The following is a 13520-nucleotide window of genomic DNA, read 5'->3' on the forward strand; positions in this document are numbered from 1 at the left end:
TACAACTGCCCAATAATCTCCAGTTTGTTCCATACCTTATAATTCAAAATTCAATATTTCGGTAACGGCATCTGCTGATTCTGCTCCAATTGTTCAGATTATAAGGAAATGTCTCAAACAAATGAGATCGAGGAAGCCATTCAACTAAAAGAATTACTGTCCCTAAATTTATTGCCCTCGTATATATTTCAAGATTCAATTCAATGTGTGAAATTGCTATTCTATTGATTGTTGAAATCATATTCTCCACCTATTTTGTGTATGATAATTCAAATATTTCCTCTTCGTATATCATTACGCTTCACAAAATTCTGGCACATTAGTCCTCTGGTAGCTACAGAAAAAATAACACTTTCACAAGTGGTATTGCCAACAACCTTTACCGTCTTATATACTAAAATTAATGCCAAATAAACCGAAGAGACTCCACTAAGCAAATTGACTCTCGGGGGGTCGACGGCGAGCGATTTTGGCGGGGAGACGGTGGGCGACGACGATGCGAACAGAGGTGGTGGGGGTGACGGCGACGGCAGTGCGAGCGGCTGTGTGGAGGGCGGACGCTGCAACTGAGTTTGAGAGAGAGAGTGGAGGAGAGATAAAACTGGGTTTGAGAGAGAGAGAGAGAGAGAGTGGGGGAGACACAAAGTGAGAGAGGGTGGTTTTGACAGAGGGAAAGAGAGAGTGAGAGGTGAGGGTGAACTTGTCTTTTACATTAAGGGTTAGATATGTAATTTTGTTAGGATTGTCTAACTTTCTGTTTGTCGTTCCGTTCGTCCAGCATTATCCAGTGGGCACCATATCCTTTCTGCTTAATAGCATTACCAAAACAGAGAAGGATTTCTGGGTCTAGTCTACTTCCTTGGTGGTGAAAAAGTCTAGTCTATTTTTGTAGAAGGCTGCCTAATATTATATACACAAAAAGATATAACTAAACTATAATGCCATGCTAGCATAATGAGGTAGTGCACTCAATACTTTCTTTCTTACTTGCTTGGCCGACCAGCTTCATCGTCGTAAATTAGGTTGCATATGTACACAAAATCCTCTATGTCGCCGCCGCAAGTTCTATCAATAAAAGAAATAAAAGATTTATCATTTGATTTATATATTAAAAAAATAGTTAATAAATGTCATTTTGGTCAAGATATTTACATTTTTAGAATTTATTACTACATGTCCTATAATTTTATATAGTGATTTATTATAATGTAATAATTCATGTATTTTTTTATCAAGAATAACAATACTAGCTACTTACCAGAACTGTAATATTAAAAAAAATTGTTAATAAGATTGATAAATCACAACTAGGATATTATTCATATTAATGAATTAAAATATTGATTTAATCGACAATAATTAAATATTAATATATTAAAAAAACTTGTGATGAAAATGTATGTATTTGTCTTAACAGGAAGTGTAAAATAAGTTAAAACAATTTTTTCTTGAAAAAATTGTAAACAAGGGTGTGTATAATTTAAGTCAAATCTCTTGAACCAAACTGAATTAGTCCCTTTCATTTGTTCAAATGTTATGTGATTTTGGTTTAAGTTTCATTTTATATCGGTTTAAATTTAGTTTTACGAAACCCGCACCACCTAAATTTAGCATTTAACACTTATTGAAAACAATACTATTTCAACAAGTTTGCTGATAATATTAAACTCCAAACTAATGGAAAGGGTTAATTAAAACACACACCGAAAGAATCTCAAATGTTAAATTTAAATTACAGAGAATTTTGGTAAAAAATGACACAAACTATAAGAAATTTGAGTAAAATTTACTTGGCTTTTTTTAATGCATAAATCAAAAGGTAAACATTTTATTTCAAAACAGACACAAGAAGAAGAGAAGAAAACAATGTTGTATAGACATATGAAAAGGCAGAGTTGATTTTATCACAATCACGATGGGTATACAACTTGGTTGGAGAAGAGTGCCTAAACTGATCATAACCCAGTATCCATCTGACTCTGAGTTTGATCAACAGAGAGGTATTTTCAAAGATAACATAGTTAATTAACCAAAATAACATACCAAACCTTAATCTCAATCTTTATTTAAATATACATCAGATATCTAGAGTTGGTTAAATGTTTTTAAGTTTTATTCCAATTTTACGACTCGCAAACTCCTCCATAAGACATCACTTGCAATGTTGCCTTTCTGGCAAAATCAACTTGAAATATATGTAAGCATTTATTCGATTAAGAGACACTATAACTTGACTTAATTTAAATAATTTACTAGATGAACAACTTTACTAACTTGACTTCTTCTCATATTATTCTTAATTTTTTTTTATCATTATTTTTAACTAAATTTATTAATTTTTTCATTAAATCAAAACAATAAATTTCTCAATAATCTCCTTCTTTTTAATTTATGTGCTCATTTGATGATGACAAAATATATTAATACAACAGGCTCTCCCTAAACACAATAATCCTATTTTAGATTTTTGTTCTTTTTCTTCCCCCTTTTCCATTAACAAAAGAGCCTTCCCCTAAAAACACACAGAGAAGTTGCATGAGAATGCTCCCTGACAAATAGGATATTTGTAAATAATATGTTTCCTTATTTTATGTATTTGAATCACTTATGAGTAATTTTCAGTATTGACACAGAAAGGAAGATTTGAGAAAAAAAAAAAAAAAAAAAAACAGAACATTGAGATTTGATTGAATATGTGAGATACATTGAAAAGTTTTGATTACATTGATAGATAAAGATAAAAAATAAAAAATACATGTGAGAAATCTATCTTACAGCTGGTGGAGGATCTTCCTTGGATCCTCTTCCTCCATTATTGTCCTTGAAAACTTTTGAACTGTTGTCTTTATCGTTCCTGTTAATTATTACATAATTGTCTTAGTTTGAGCTGAGCTTTCTTCTATCCTTTGTCAATTCTAAGAATCGTGATCTCTTATTGTTTGTGTTTTTAAATTTAGCAGATGGGATAAATTATAATTAAAAATTTTATTTTATTATATAAAATAAAAAATTAAATTTATAATTTATTAGTATGAATCTCTAATTTATCGTGATCTAATTATTATTAATTTTATTATTATTTTTTTAATAAGAATGATTTTGTGTGGAGAGCAAAAAGGACAATAACCTTTATATACCCTCATTTCCCTTATGTGTCCCATTTTGCTTATCATTTTTTACTTTTCTTTACGTACAATGTAATATTTTACTTATTGCTTATATGTCTGCTTGTATCCCAATTTGTAGATTTACTAATTTCACGTTGAACAATGCATATTTTACTTGCTTGTATAGCTATCTATCATTTGGCTTGGATGATGTCATAAATGCTATTTTTTTTGTCAATAAAAGACATTAATATATCTTTTAGCAAGACTAGAGCGGTATTTTCAGTTGCAATTTTACAATCTATTTCAAAGATAACATAGTTAATTAACCAAAATAACTAATAATTGTGACTCAAAATTTAAATTTGACTAAAATTAAAACTCTTAATTTGATCGTGATTATGATTTCGAATTTGACTATAATTAAAATATTATCAAATTTAATTTTGATTGGAATTTATCTCATTTAAAAAAATATGTTCATGAATTATTTTTTAATCAAAATAAAATTTTTTGTATACATCTATAGATGATTTTACATCTATTTCTAACATTCTAGAATTAGTTGCATCAATATCACATTTGTTATAATAATATTTATTTAGTAATATTTTATTCTTTTTTTTCATATTTTTTTCTAATGTAGATTTTTCACGTAAAATTTTATATTTATATGTGTAATTGATGATTTGATTATGATTTATATTCGATCTAATTTAGTAACAAACTGATAGCAAAGCTGTTGAATTAAATCATTGATGTTTGATAAATATCAGCCATTGGTTGGAGAAGAATAGTGCCTAAACTGATCATAATCCAATATCTATCTGGCTATGAGTTTTGATCAACGTATAAATCATATTGGCAGTTCATAAAAATAACAAGAGACTATTGGCGTCAGAAGTGATTTTATGCGGTTGACCCAGATGCAACCCAAACACCACAACAGTCGCAGATAAAATTGAGTGATGAATGAGGGTAGTGAGGCCTGATCTACTTACTAGTACTCGTAATCGCTGTCCACCTCAACTGGGAAAGGCAAACACCGTCTTGGCAGCCGCTTACTTTACCTTCCCTACCTCCTCTCTCTCTCTCTAGCCTCGATTGAGCATACAATCTTCTCAATATTAGTAAGTAGCCACAACGTTTGACAAATCTTCCCCTAAGCACAATAACCTTATTTTAGATATTTTTATTTTTCTCCTTTTTTTTGTCAATAACAAAAGAGGTTTCCTAAAAACAGTAAAGAGGTTGCATGAGAATGCTCCCCCGACAAGTAGGACATTTGTAAATAATTTGTTTCCTTATTTTATGTATTTGAATTCACTTAGGAGTAATTTTGAGTATTGACACAGTAAGGAAGATTTGAGAAAAAAAAACAGAACATTGAAATTTCATTGAATATGAATAATATATTGAAAAGTTTTGATTACATTGATCGGTAAAGGTAAAAATAAAAAATACATGTGGAAAATCTATCCTACAGAGGCTACAACTGGTGGAGGATCTTCATTGGATCCTTCTTCCTCCACTATTGTCCTTGAAGACTCTTGGACTGCTGTCTTTATCCGTCATGTTGACTGTTTGGATAAAAATAAAAGCATAATGTTGACTTTATGCCATTACCAGCTGTTGGCGTTGCTAATGCAAGGATTGACTTGATAAAAATGAAATCTTGGTCTTCTGGTCTTTGTTAAAATTTCCGGGAACTTGCTGGTGGGCTTCTTGGACGTTGTTCTCCTTATTTCTACTACTATACTTTCATTCTTGTTCTGCCGATTGAAGGTTGTTGCTGCCGGGAAATCTAACATGGCAGAAATGCTTATTTCAGGAGTTGTCCAAAAACTTGCTGATATAGCAGGTAATCTAATAGCAAAAGAAGGCTCTCGCTTGTCTGAGTTGGAAGAAAACATTAATTGGTTTGGAGATGAGATGAGGTCTATTAAAACTTTCTTGGAAAAAGCTGATGCAGTAGAGTCAGAAATAGGAGGATTGGCTGACTTCATCAGGAGCACTTGCGATCTTGCTTATGATTTGGAGGATATCATGCAAGAGTACTTCCCTAAGCTATCACCACCTAGAAGGAATGGCTGGAAGGGGCGTCTTGGTTGGTTTTTGAAAGCCAAAACTGTTCGTGACTTTGCGGTGGAGATTGAAAAAATAAAACGAAGGGCGGTGGATATCAATCGCAGGAGACAGACTTATCAAGTCCCAGATGCAAGTGGCCCTACTGGAAGAGAGGTATGGGATCCAAGAAGAACTTTTCCTCACACTGACGAAGTAAATGTTGTTGGTATGGACGAACACGTTGAGGAATTGGTGGCCAAAGTGTCGGATCAAGATTTAGAGCATCGAGCGATCTCAATTACAGGCATGGCCGGTATAGGCAAGACAACACTGGCCAGAAAGCTATATAATTCTGTTCGACCAAATTTTGTATATTCAGCTTGGATTTATGTCTCTCGACGACCAAACCCAAATGAACTTTTACATAATATAGCAAAGCAAGTTGGCTTGACCAACGAGGAGCGCAAACAGGACTTGGAGGGTAATTTGTTTCGCCGTTTAAGCCTAAAAAGGTATGTGATAGTAATTGATGATATATGGCAGATTGAACCATGGTATGCTTTAAAAAATGGCATTCCTGTTAATTCCATGAATGGCAGTAGAATAATCATCACTTCCCGATCCAAAGATATATGTGTACGAATTGGTAGGCAAATTTTTTTACATGAATTGCAACCCTTAGACGAAGAAAAGAGTAGAGAGCTCTTCTTCAAAATGGTTATGGCTGCCCCACAAGACAATGATGAAGATGGTGATCCCTCAAAATTGGAAAACATTGGTGAGAAAATACTAAAGAAATGTGGCGGTGTGCCGCTTGCGATAGTAGTTATAGCAGGCGTCTTGTTATCAAGACAGAGAAGCATACATGCATGGAAAGGGGTATTAGAGAGTATAGGTACAGGTGAAGACCAATGTTTAAAGATCTTTGCTTTGAGCTACAAGGATTTACCTTTAATGTTGAAACCATGTTTTTTATACTTTGGTCTATTTCCAGAGGATCACGAAATTTCCACATTCATACTAATCAATTTATGGGCAGCTGAAGGATTTATACATGGCAGTGGAGTAAGGGCGGTTGAGGATGTGGGGCAAGATTACCTAAATCAATTAGTTGGTAGAAACCTAATTCAAGTTGTCAAGAGGAGATTTGACGGGACAGTTAGACTTTGTCGTATTCATGATAACTTGCACGACCTTTGCATTAGCAAGGCTAGGGAGATGAACTTTCTTAACACCCTCAATAATTTAGCCACTAGTGCCGTTTGCCTTGCACCACGCAGAGTCACTACCTCTTTTCAAAGTGATGCTCGCAACTACGTATCTTCAAATCATCAAACTCCAAAGCTTCGGTCTTTGTTATGTTTTGATGATTTTACAACGATGGATTTCCAGTATGTTGAACTTCCTCTTAGAAAGTTCAAATCTCTTCGAGTGCTAATTTTAATGGACTTAAGTAGGCTGAGGGCTCCTATGAATGAAATTGTGAACTTAAAACACCTCTATCACCTTCAATTGGGAGGGTTCTGTGATATCGAGCTTCCTTACGCCATAAACAATTTGAAAAATTTGCTGACCTTGGATCTACGGCTATTCCACACAGTCATCCTCCCTGAGGTCATCTGGAAAATGAAGCAACTAAGACATATTCGATTACCTTATAACTGTAGGGCTCCATCAGTCCGTGGGTTCCACTTGGATTGCCATAGGTTCAATCCATTTGAAGTTTCTTTACCAAACCTGCAGACCCTCCTTGGATTGCCTGTCGAAGTTTTTGAGGCCAATTGGTTGCACAAACTTGATAGTTTGAGAAGACTGGAAGTCTGTTTTATAACTAAGCATATCATTGAGGTATTGTCAAGTGCAAACTCCTTGTCACAGAACCTAGAAGAATTGGGAATATTATCGCCAGACGATATGAATTCTGCCTTGGATCTGTCTAGATATGTAAGCCTTTGTAAGTTACACATGAACGGCCGGGGCATAGTGGATTTTACACGACATGATATACTGCCAACATGCCTCACAGAGCTTGTCCTTGAGCAAACTTTGCTGGAAATGGACCCAATGGTGACTTTGAAGAAACTACCTAGACTTAAGATCCTTATACTTGGACTTAATTCATACTTTGGGAAGATGGTATGCTCTGGAGAAGCTGATGGCTTTCCTCAACTCAAAGTATTGAAAATTGATGCAACGCATCTGGAGGAGTTTGTAGCTGAGGAAGGAGCAATGCCCAAACTCAAGGACCTTACCTTCACTGGCCGCATACCGAGAATGAGAGTTCCATATAAAATCAGAAATATAATCAAGATTTACACAGAAATATCAGGTCAGTAACATTTGTTGTGTTTCATTTGTATTCTTTTGATTATGGATATGTCTGTCCAATTCATTGATTCACTGTTTTAATTTGTTTCATGTACTTGAAAATTATGCATTTTTCTCACAAAATATGGGGCTGGCTGTGTTACATACACATGTAAATTCCATCAGCCTACGACGAGTGGTTTTCATATCCGTGACTTCATTTCCATGACTTCATTTTGGAAGGTTTTAAGTCCTTACCCAATTCTTTTACTCTTTCAATTATGCTTTCAAGAAAACAACTTAGAATAGATATTCCCGTAACTATATTTATATCATGGATGATGGGCTTCACATGTGGTGATAATGCCATAATTTGATTGCATTTATGAGGTCTCATAGGTGAAGGCACCATCTAAAGGATGATAAATACATGAGCTCTTGATCTTCAGACTACTTGCTCCTTAATCTATTCTTACGACATGATGTCTTTCGGTTGCTTGCTTCTCATGAGAAGGAATGGTTTCTGCTTTGTGATTTGGTATCTTGGTTGTTGTATTACCCTTAGATGTTGTCATGACCCCAAATTCATGAGGTCGCGAATAGAAATAAAAATAAAAATAAAAAAAACCTTACATTCTTCCTCATTATTCTTTTACATCATAAGGGCATAGCGAATACAACATCACTTCACATATACATAACTCACTCAAAACTCCTACTGAGGATTACAATATTAGATCCCTTGGCCCAGCACATCCCTAGAATCTTCACGGTGGGTATGACCCTGTATGCAACATCTATACATCGACTCCTTTAGGCCTCCTAGCTCCATAGCCCGACCACACATGAACCTGGAATGATGCAATAGTAAGGGTGAGTCACAAGATTCAGCAAGCATATTGGAAATAAAAGGGCATCATAGGAAATTATATCTCGAAAGAATCGCACGACTAGCCATAATAAAGATTCCCACATTCGCTCCCACGCCATGTCACAAGTTATTGCATATATTCATTATACTTTACGTTATATGCCTATGTCAAGTTCCACGGGTTTGTATGATACATATTCATAATTATGCAGATGATTATGCGGGCTGAGTTTATATTATATACTATACACCGTCATGCACGTTCATGTTCACATTGTTTTTTACATTGTATACCCTCTTGAAAGGTTTCATATTATAATGCATCACATGCACATGCTCAACAAAATATAAATAGCCCTTAGGCTCACACTTGTCAATATACTCAACAATATGATATACAATATCAAGGCTCATAACATTCATCAACCATACGTCACCATCTTTGGCATGGTAGCACATGTCTAACTTGCCTGGACGTCACCGGCACAGCGATAATAATGCCCTTGCTCAGAAGTCGAGGGGACAAATACCCATCATAAACCTCACTTGATAATCATATATATAATATCATGCATGCTTATGTGCAACTCACACTGTCATGTATATGCAATGGTCTGTACTCAATTGTTATGAGAATATTTATTCAAGTAGTTCAATGCAAAAGCCCACATGTTCCACGTTATGCAAATCACGTTATTAAATCCATATTTGTATGTCCCCAACACATTTATGGCACAAGACATTAACCCCATAGTCACGTGTCAATATATTGATATTTGCACTCTTCATTCATTTTCCTCGTTAAGATTTTTAACATATCCCAATCAATTCTGTAATACCCCGTTTTGGCATAAAGTTACCACGCAATTTAGATAAGTTTAAAATATCGAAAAATTGGCTTGATAGCAGTTATAAGTACCGAATCGACTACAGGGAATGCCTCGGAGTGAAATTGTCCAAGGAAAATGATATAGCCTTGATGAGCATCTCGAGATAGGATTTATAGTATCGAAAGAAATCGGATCAGGAACGGTTTTCAATACAGCTAAAATGCAACTGCTATTTGGGCTGCAAAATTGAATCATTGTAGGAGACTCTCGAAAAATCAACGGAACCCTAGGAGGGCTTCGATTTTGCGTGATGAGCAACTCTTCAGTGATTTCAAGATGAAACAAAGGTCCCGAGAGGATGCAAAGGCGAAATCGTCTATATCGCGTAAAATTTAAGTTATTAATTGTGGATTTTCAGTATTGTAATGCAAATTAATTTAAGATTTAAAGGCATAGTTGCAATTAAGGAATTGCACAAGTGATATTGGATGAAATTTGGGGATTAAAAGTGTAATTTTCCTAATATATTGATATAATATAGTATTATATATATGTATGTATATAGACGTGGTGTGTGTGTGTGTGTGTGTGTGTGAGTGATGGCAGCCATTTGCAACTCCATACTTCATGCCATTTCTTGCAAGTGTTGGGATTTACACACAAATCCCATATCCCGTACCCTCTGAAATCTCCATGCTCTGCAAACGTGTGGCTAGAAATTGAGTAATCTTCACGCAAGATGATATGGGCAATGAGGTGAGGGAGCAATCGATTGCCTATAAATAGGCAGGGAGCTTAGCCGATGAGAAGCAGCAAGAGAGGTCGAGATCGAGAGAGAGAGAGAGAGAAAGAGAGAGAAGGGGAAAGATCGAATGAGAGAAAGCAGGAGAGCTCGTGAGAGAGAGCGCTGGAACCAAGAGGGCTGCCTGGAACGGCCAAAATCGGCCACGACAGCCATGGCCGACGTGCAGCCAGCAGCTGCGAGCGCGGTAGTAGCCACGATGGAGGGAGGTGGGCATGGTGCGACTGGTGCAGCAGTCGACAGAGGCGCTGACAGCAGGCGGGGGTGGGGGCAGCAGCAAAGGGCCAAGCGGGGGAGATCGCATGGCTGGTGTGCTGGTTCACGTTGCAGAGGAAGGCAGGGGAGGAAGAAGAAGGAAGAAGAAGAAGAAGGAAGGAGAAGAAGAAAAGAAGAAAAAGAAAAGAAAGGAAGAAAGAAAATAAAAAAAGAATAGAAGGAAGCTGGGCATGGCTGGTTCATTGGAAGGAAGGAGCAGAGGTTGAAGATGAAGTGAAAAGAAAAGAAAAGAAAAAGAAAAAGAAGAAAGGAAAAAAAAAAGAAAGAAAAAGAAAAGAAAAAAAGGAAAATAAAATGGAGAAAATGCCAAAAAATCTTAGAAAATTCTAGAAAAATAGGATTTGGAAATTTATTAATATTTTGAAGATTTTAGGCGATAAATCGGTTCGGTCACACGTTTCGAGGATATGGCACACATATTGAGGAAGCCGGAGAAGCTAAGTTAAGGTAAGTAAAATTTCCTAGAAAATTTTAGAAATTCAGAAATATTATTTTATGAATTTTTATAGTGAAATATTTGAGATAATATTTGAGAAATATTTAGTTTGGATTTATTGAGGAAAAATAAGAAGAAATAGAGAGAAAAATAAAGAAAATGCAAGAAAAATATGTTTTAATGCTTATTTAAATAATTATGGTGATTAGGATGTTTTGAGGCTTAAGTTGAAGTGACTTGTGCAAAGTTTGAGGTTGACACGCAAATCGAGATGATGTGCATATTTTGAGGCAATGCGCGAATATCGAGGTAGCTCGATAAGCTTGAAAAGGTAAGTAGTACTTCCCGACTGTATTTAGTTTTATGGAAAATGGTTGGTTGTAGGTGATTTATGTTTCAAACGTCGATCCTCGGGGATGTTTTCATCATATTAACATGCTCTGATATGTATCCATCACGTAGACTACATACATGACATGCTATGAAATGTATATGTACACGTTGATATCATTGATCACGCGTATTGTGGCCATAGGGAGTACGAACTTGCATTGCTGCTTTACCAAGGGTGCACCCATACACTCCGACTTTGAAAGAGGTGGCCGCAAAAATGGTGAGTAGCATGAAGGGTGCAGTTGACCCCTACGATGAGTAAGACATTACATACATGCACGAAATATATTTTTTTTATACTCTTACTTAGATGATTCATCATCTAATTTGGACTTTGCTCCTAGAATATTCAAATGTCCAGATGGAGATTGTAGCAGATATGAGGATGAATGAAGCATGAAATGACATTTAACAAAGTGCCTGATGAATTGAATGATGAATGAATGTATGATATGTAGCCCATGTATTTAAGTTCTGCTACTTTGAAATCTGAATGTTTTTCCATGATGTAAGATATGATTTATGATTGAACATTTTGAGGAGTGATGATGTATATCCTTATTTATGGTTAATGATGATATAAGAATTGATTTATGATCAATGTTAAAATGTAAGGTTCGATTCTAACTTCTGCAATTTGATGTGTATAATGATTCTTTTCCAAGATAAATGATTGGAAATTCTGGGATAGATATGAGGTATGGTCTAATTTAGCATTAGTTTTTGAAAAAAAAAATTTATTGTCCCAAGTTATAACGCACCTGGGAAAGCGGGGCGTTACAAATTCCATTTCATACAGTCATTAAACTTTCTTTTAGCACAAACCCTATTATTGATGTTAACATTTCCAACCTAGACTCAATAAACTCGAGAACCAACCCGCACCCATACATTATCTTCTTGCAAGACGCCACAAAATCTTGCATATATCTGAACTTAGCCAAGAAAGCATCATTCCCAATGGATAATAGGGTGAAGCAAACCCTATTTTCATGCTGAAAGAGGGATTATAACAAAGCCAAGAACAGAAAATAAACTCATGGTTCATTATAATACTTCTTCATAAAAGAGAGGGAAAGGAAGCTTGCAAAAAGGAAAGTAAAAGGAGTAAGAGCTTACAGTACTTAACATAAAGGAAATGAGAGAAAACTTGCAAAAGGAAAGCAAAGGAGTGGGAGCTTGCCTTAAACTCTTCGACTTCTTCCTTGTTCCCTGCGGTTTGTTGTGACTTCCTTTTCTTCAAATTTCCAACCACCAACGCAGAGGCTTCTTCTTCAATTTCCAGCAATTGCCCAAGCTTCTTCTTCCCTTTCTTTTCTTCTTCTTCTTTTGATCTCTTATCTAGCCGAGCCTTCATCTTTCTTTTATATAGTTGCCAAACCCTCACGGTTGCAGCCTCATCATTCTTCATCATCTCACGTACCATACCTCACCATCACGCATACCCTACCACACCATATCTCCACCATCTCTGTAATTAATACATGTAGAGATTAGGTGTACTAACTTGCCCCCAATCATGCCTTTCTATGATAAATCCCATGCCACATTAAAGCATAAGCCATTCTCAGCCACAGATATTAAGTAGCACCTCATTAAAACATTTCTTGGTCACAAAGCAAGCGTGGAGACGAGACACGTGGGTAGCCATGCAGATATCAACCCTTGCATTCGGATCTTTCCTTACCCACACATCTGGATGGTCATTTACTTCCCTATCCGAATGCATCTTACACGTATGCTTAATTTGGACTAAGAAAAGCCTTAATTGACTGAAATTATAAACAAAATATGCGATATTATATATCAAATTGAATTCCTCGAAATTTAGATTATGTCGCTTCAAACAGATCTCAATTCGGAGTTCTACATAAAAAGTTATGGACAAAATAGTGCAATATGCGTAGTGTTTCGTTGAGAAAGTTTTGAAATACAAAGGCCATGTTTTGAAATAAAAGCATCTGTTTTGCATGTTTCAAAATATAGAAGGCAAGTTTTGAAATATAAATGGCATGTTTCGAAATATGGCATATTTCGAAATAAAAGTTTTTGCTTGGCTATTTTAAAATTTTTAGCTCGAGCACTCGACTAAACTCACACAAAATCGAAAACTTACGAACGACAAACTCCCAAAACACACGTACATTTCTTTAAACCCCACATAAGTCCACCTTCTTCACTAACTCGAAAACTTGGGTCGTTACGTATGTTTGAATTTATAAGTGGCTTTGATGGATGTTTAATAAATTTATATATACTGGTTCTTCGAACTCGTCAATAGTCAATCAATTGATTGGTCATGTATTCATAATTAAAAAACATAAAAAATATTGATTGTAACACTCTCTTCTTCATCGTTTAAAAGAAGTCCTGATTTTTTCATGAATTTTTTAAACTTGCTATAACTATTGTTACTAAGTGTGACGGAAGA

The 13520-nt window shown here is 35.4% G+C and overlaps 1 protein-coding gene across 1 annotated transcript in view; it reads left to right on the forward strand.

The window, feature by feature from the left end:
- LOC127806930 (toMV susceptible protein tm-2-like) overlaps window positions 1-12566 on the forward strand; it is an 83695-nt gene extending 71129 nt beyond the window's left edge. Inside the window, exons 2-4 of the mRNA XM_052344545.1 lie at window positions 4893-7503; window positions 11232-11309; window positions 11434-12566. Coding sequence (XP_052200505.1) covers window positions 4917-7503; window positions 11232-11309; window positions 11434-11489 — 2721 coding nt within the window. The 5' untranslated portion in view covers window positions 4893-4916 and the 3' untranslated portion in view covers window positions 11490-12566. The remainder of the gene's footprint in view (window positions 1-4892; window positions 7504-11231; window positions 11310-11433) is intronic.
- Window positions 12567-13520: the final 954 nt, after the last annotated feature.

This window comes from Diospyros lotus, chromosome 7 (assembly GCF_014633365.1).
Source record: "Diospyros lotus cultivar Yz01 chromosome 7, ASM1463336v1, whole genome shotgun sequence".
Classification (NCBI taxonomy): Eukaryota; Viridiplantae; Streptophyta; class Magnoliopsida; order Ericales; family Ebenaceae; genus Diospyros; species Diospyros lotus.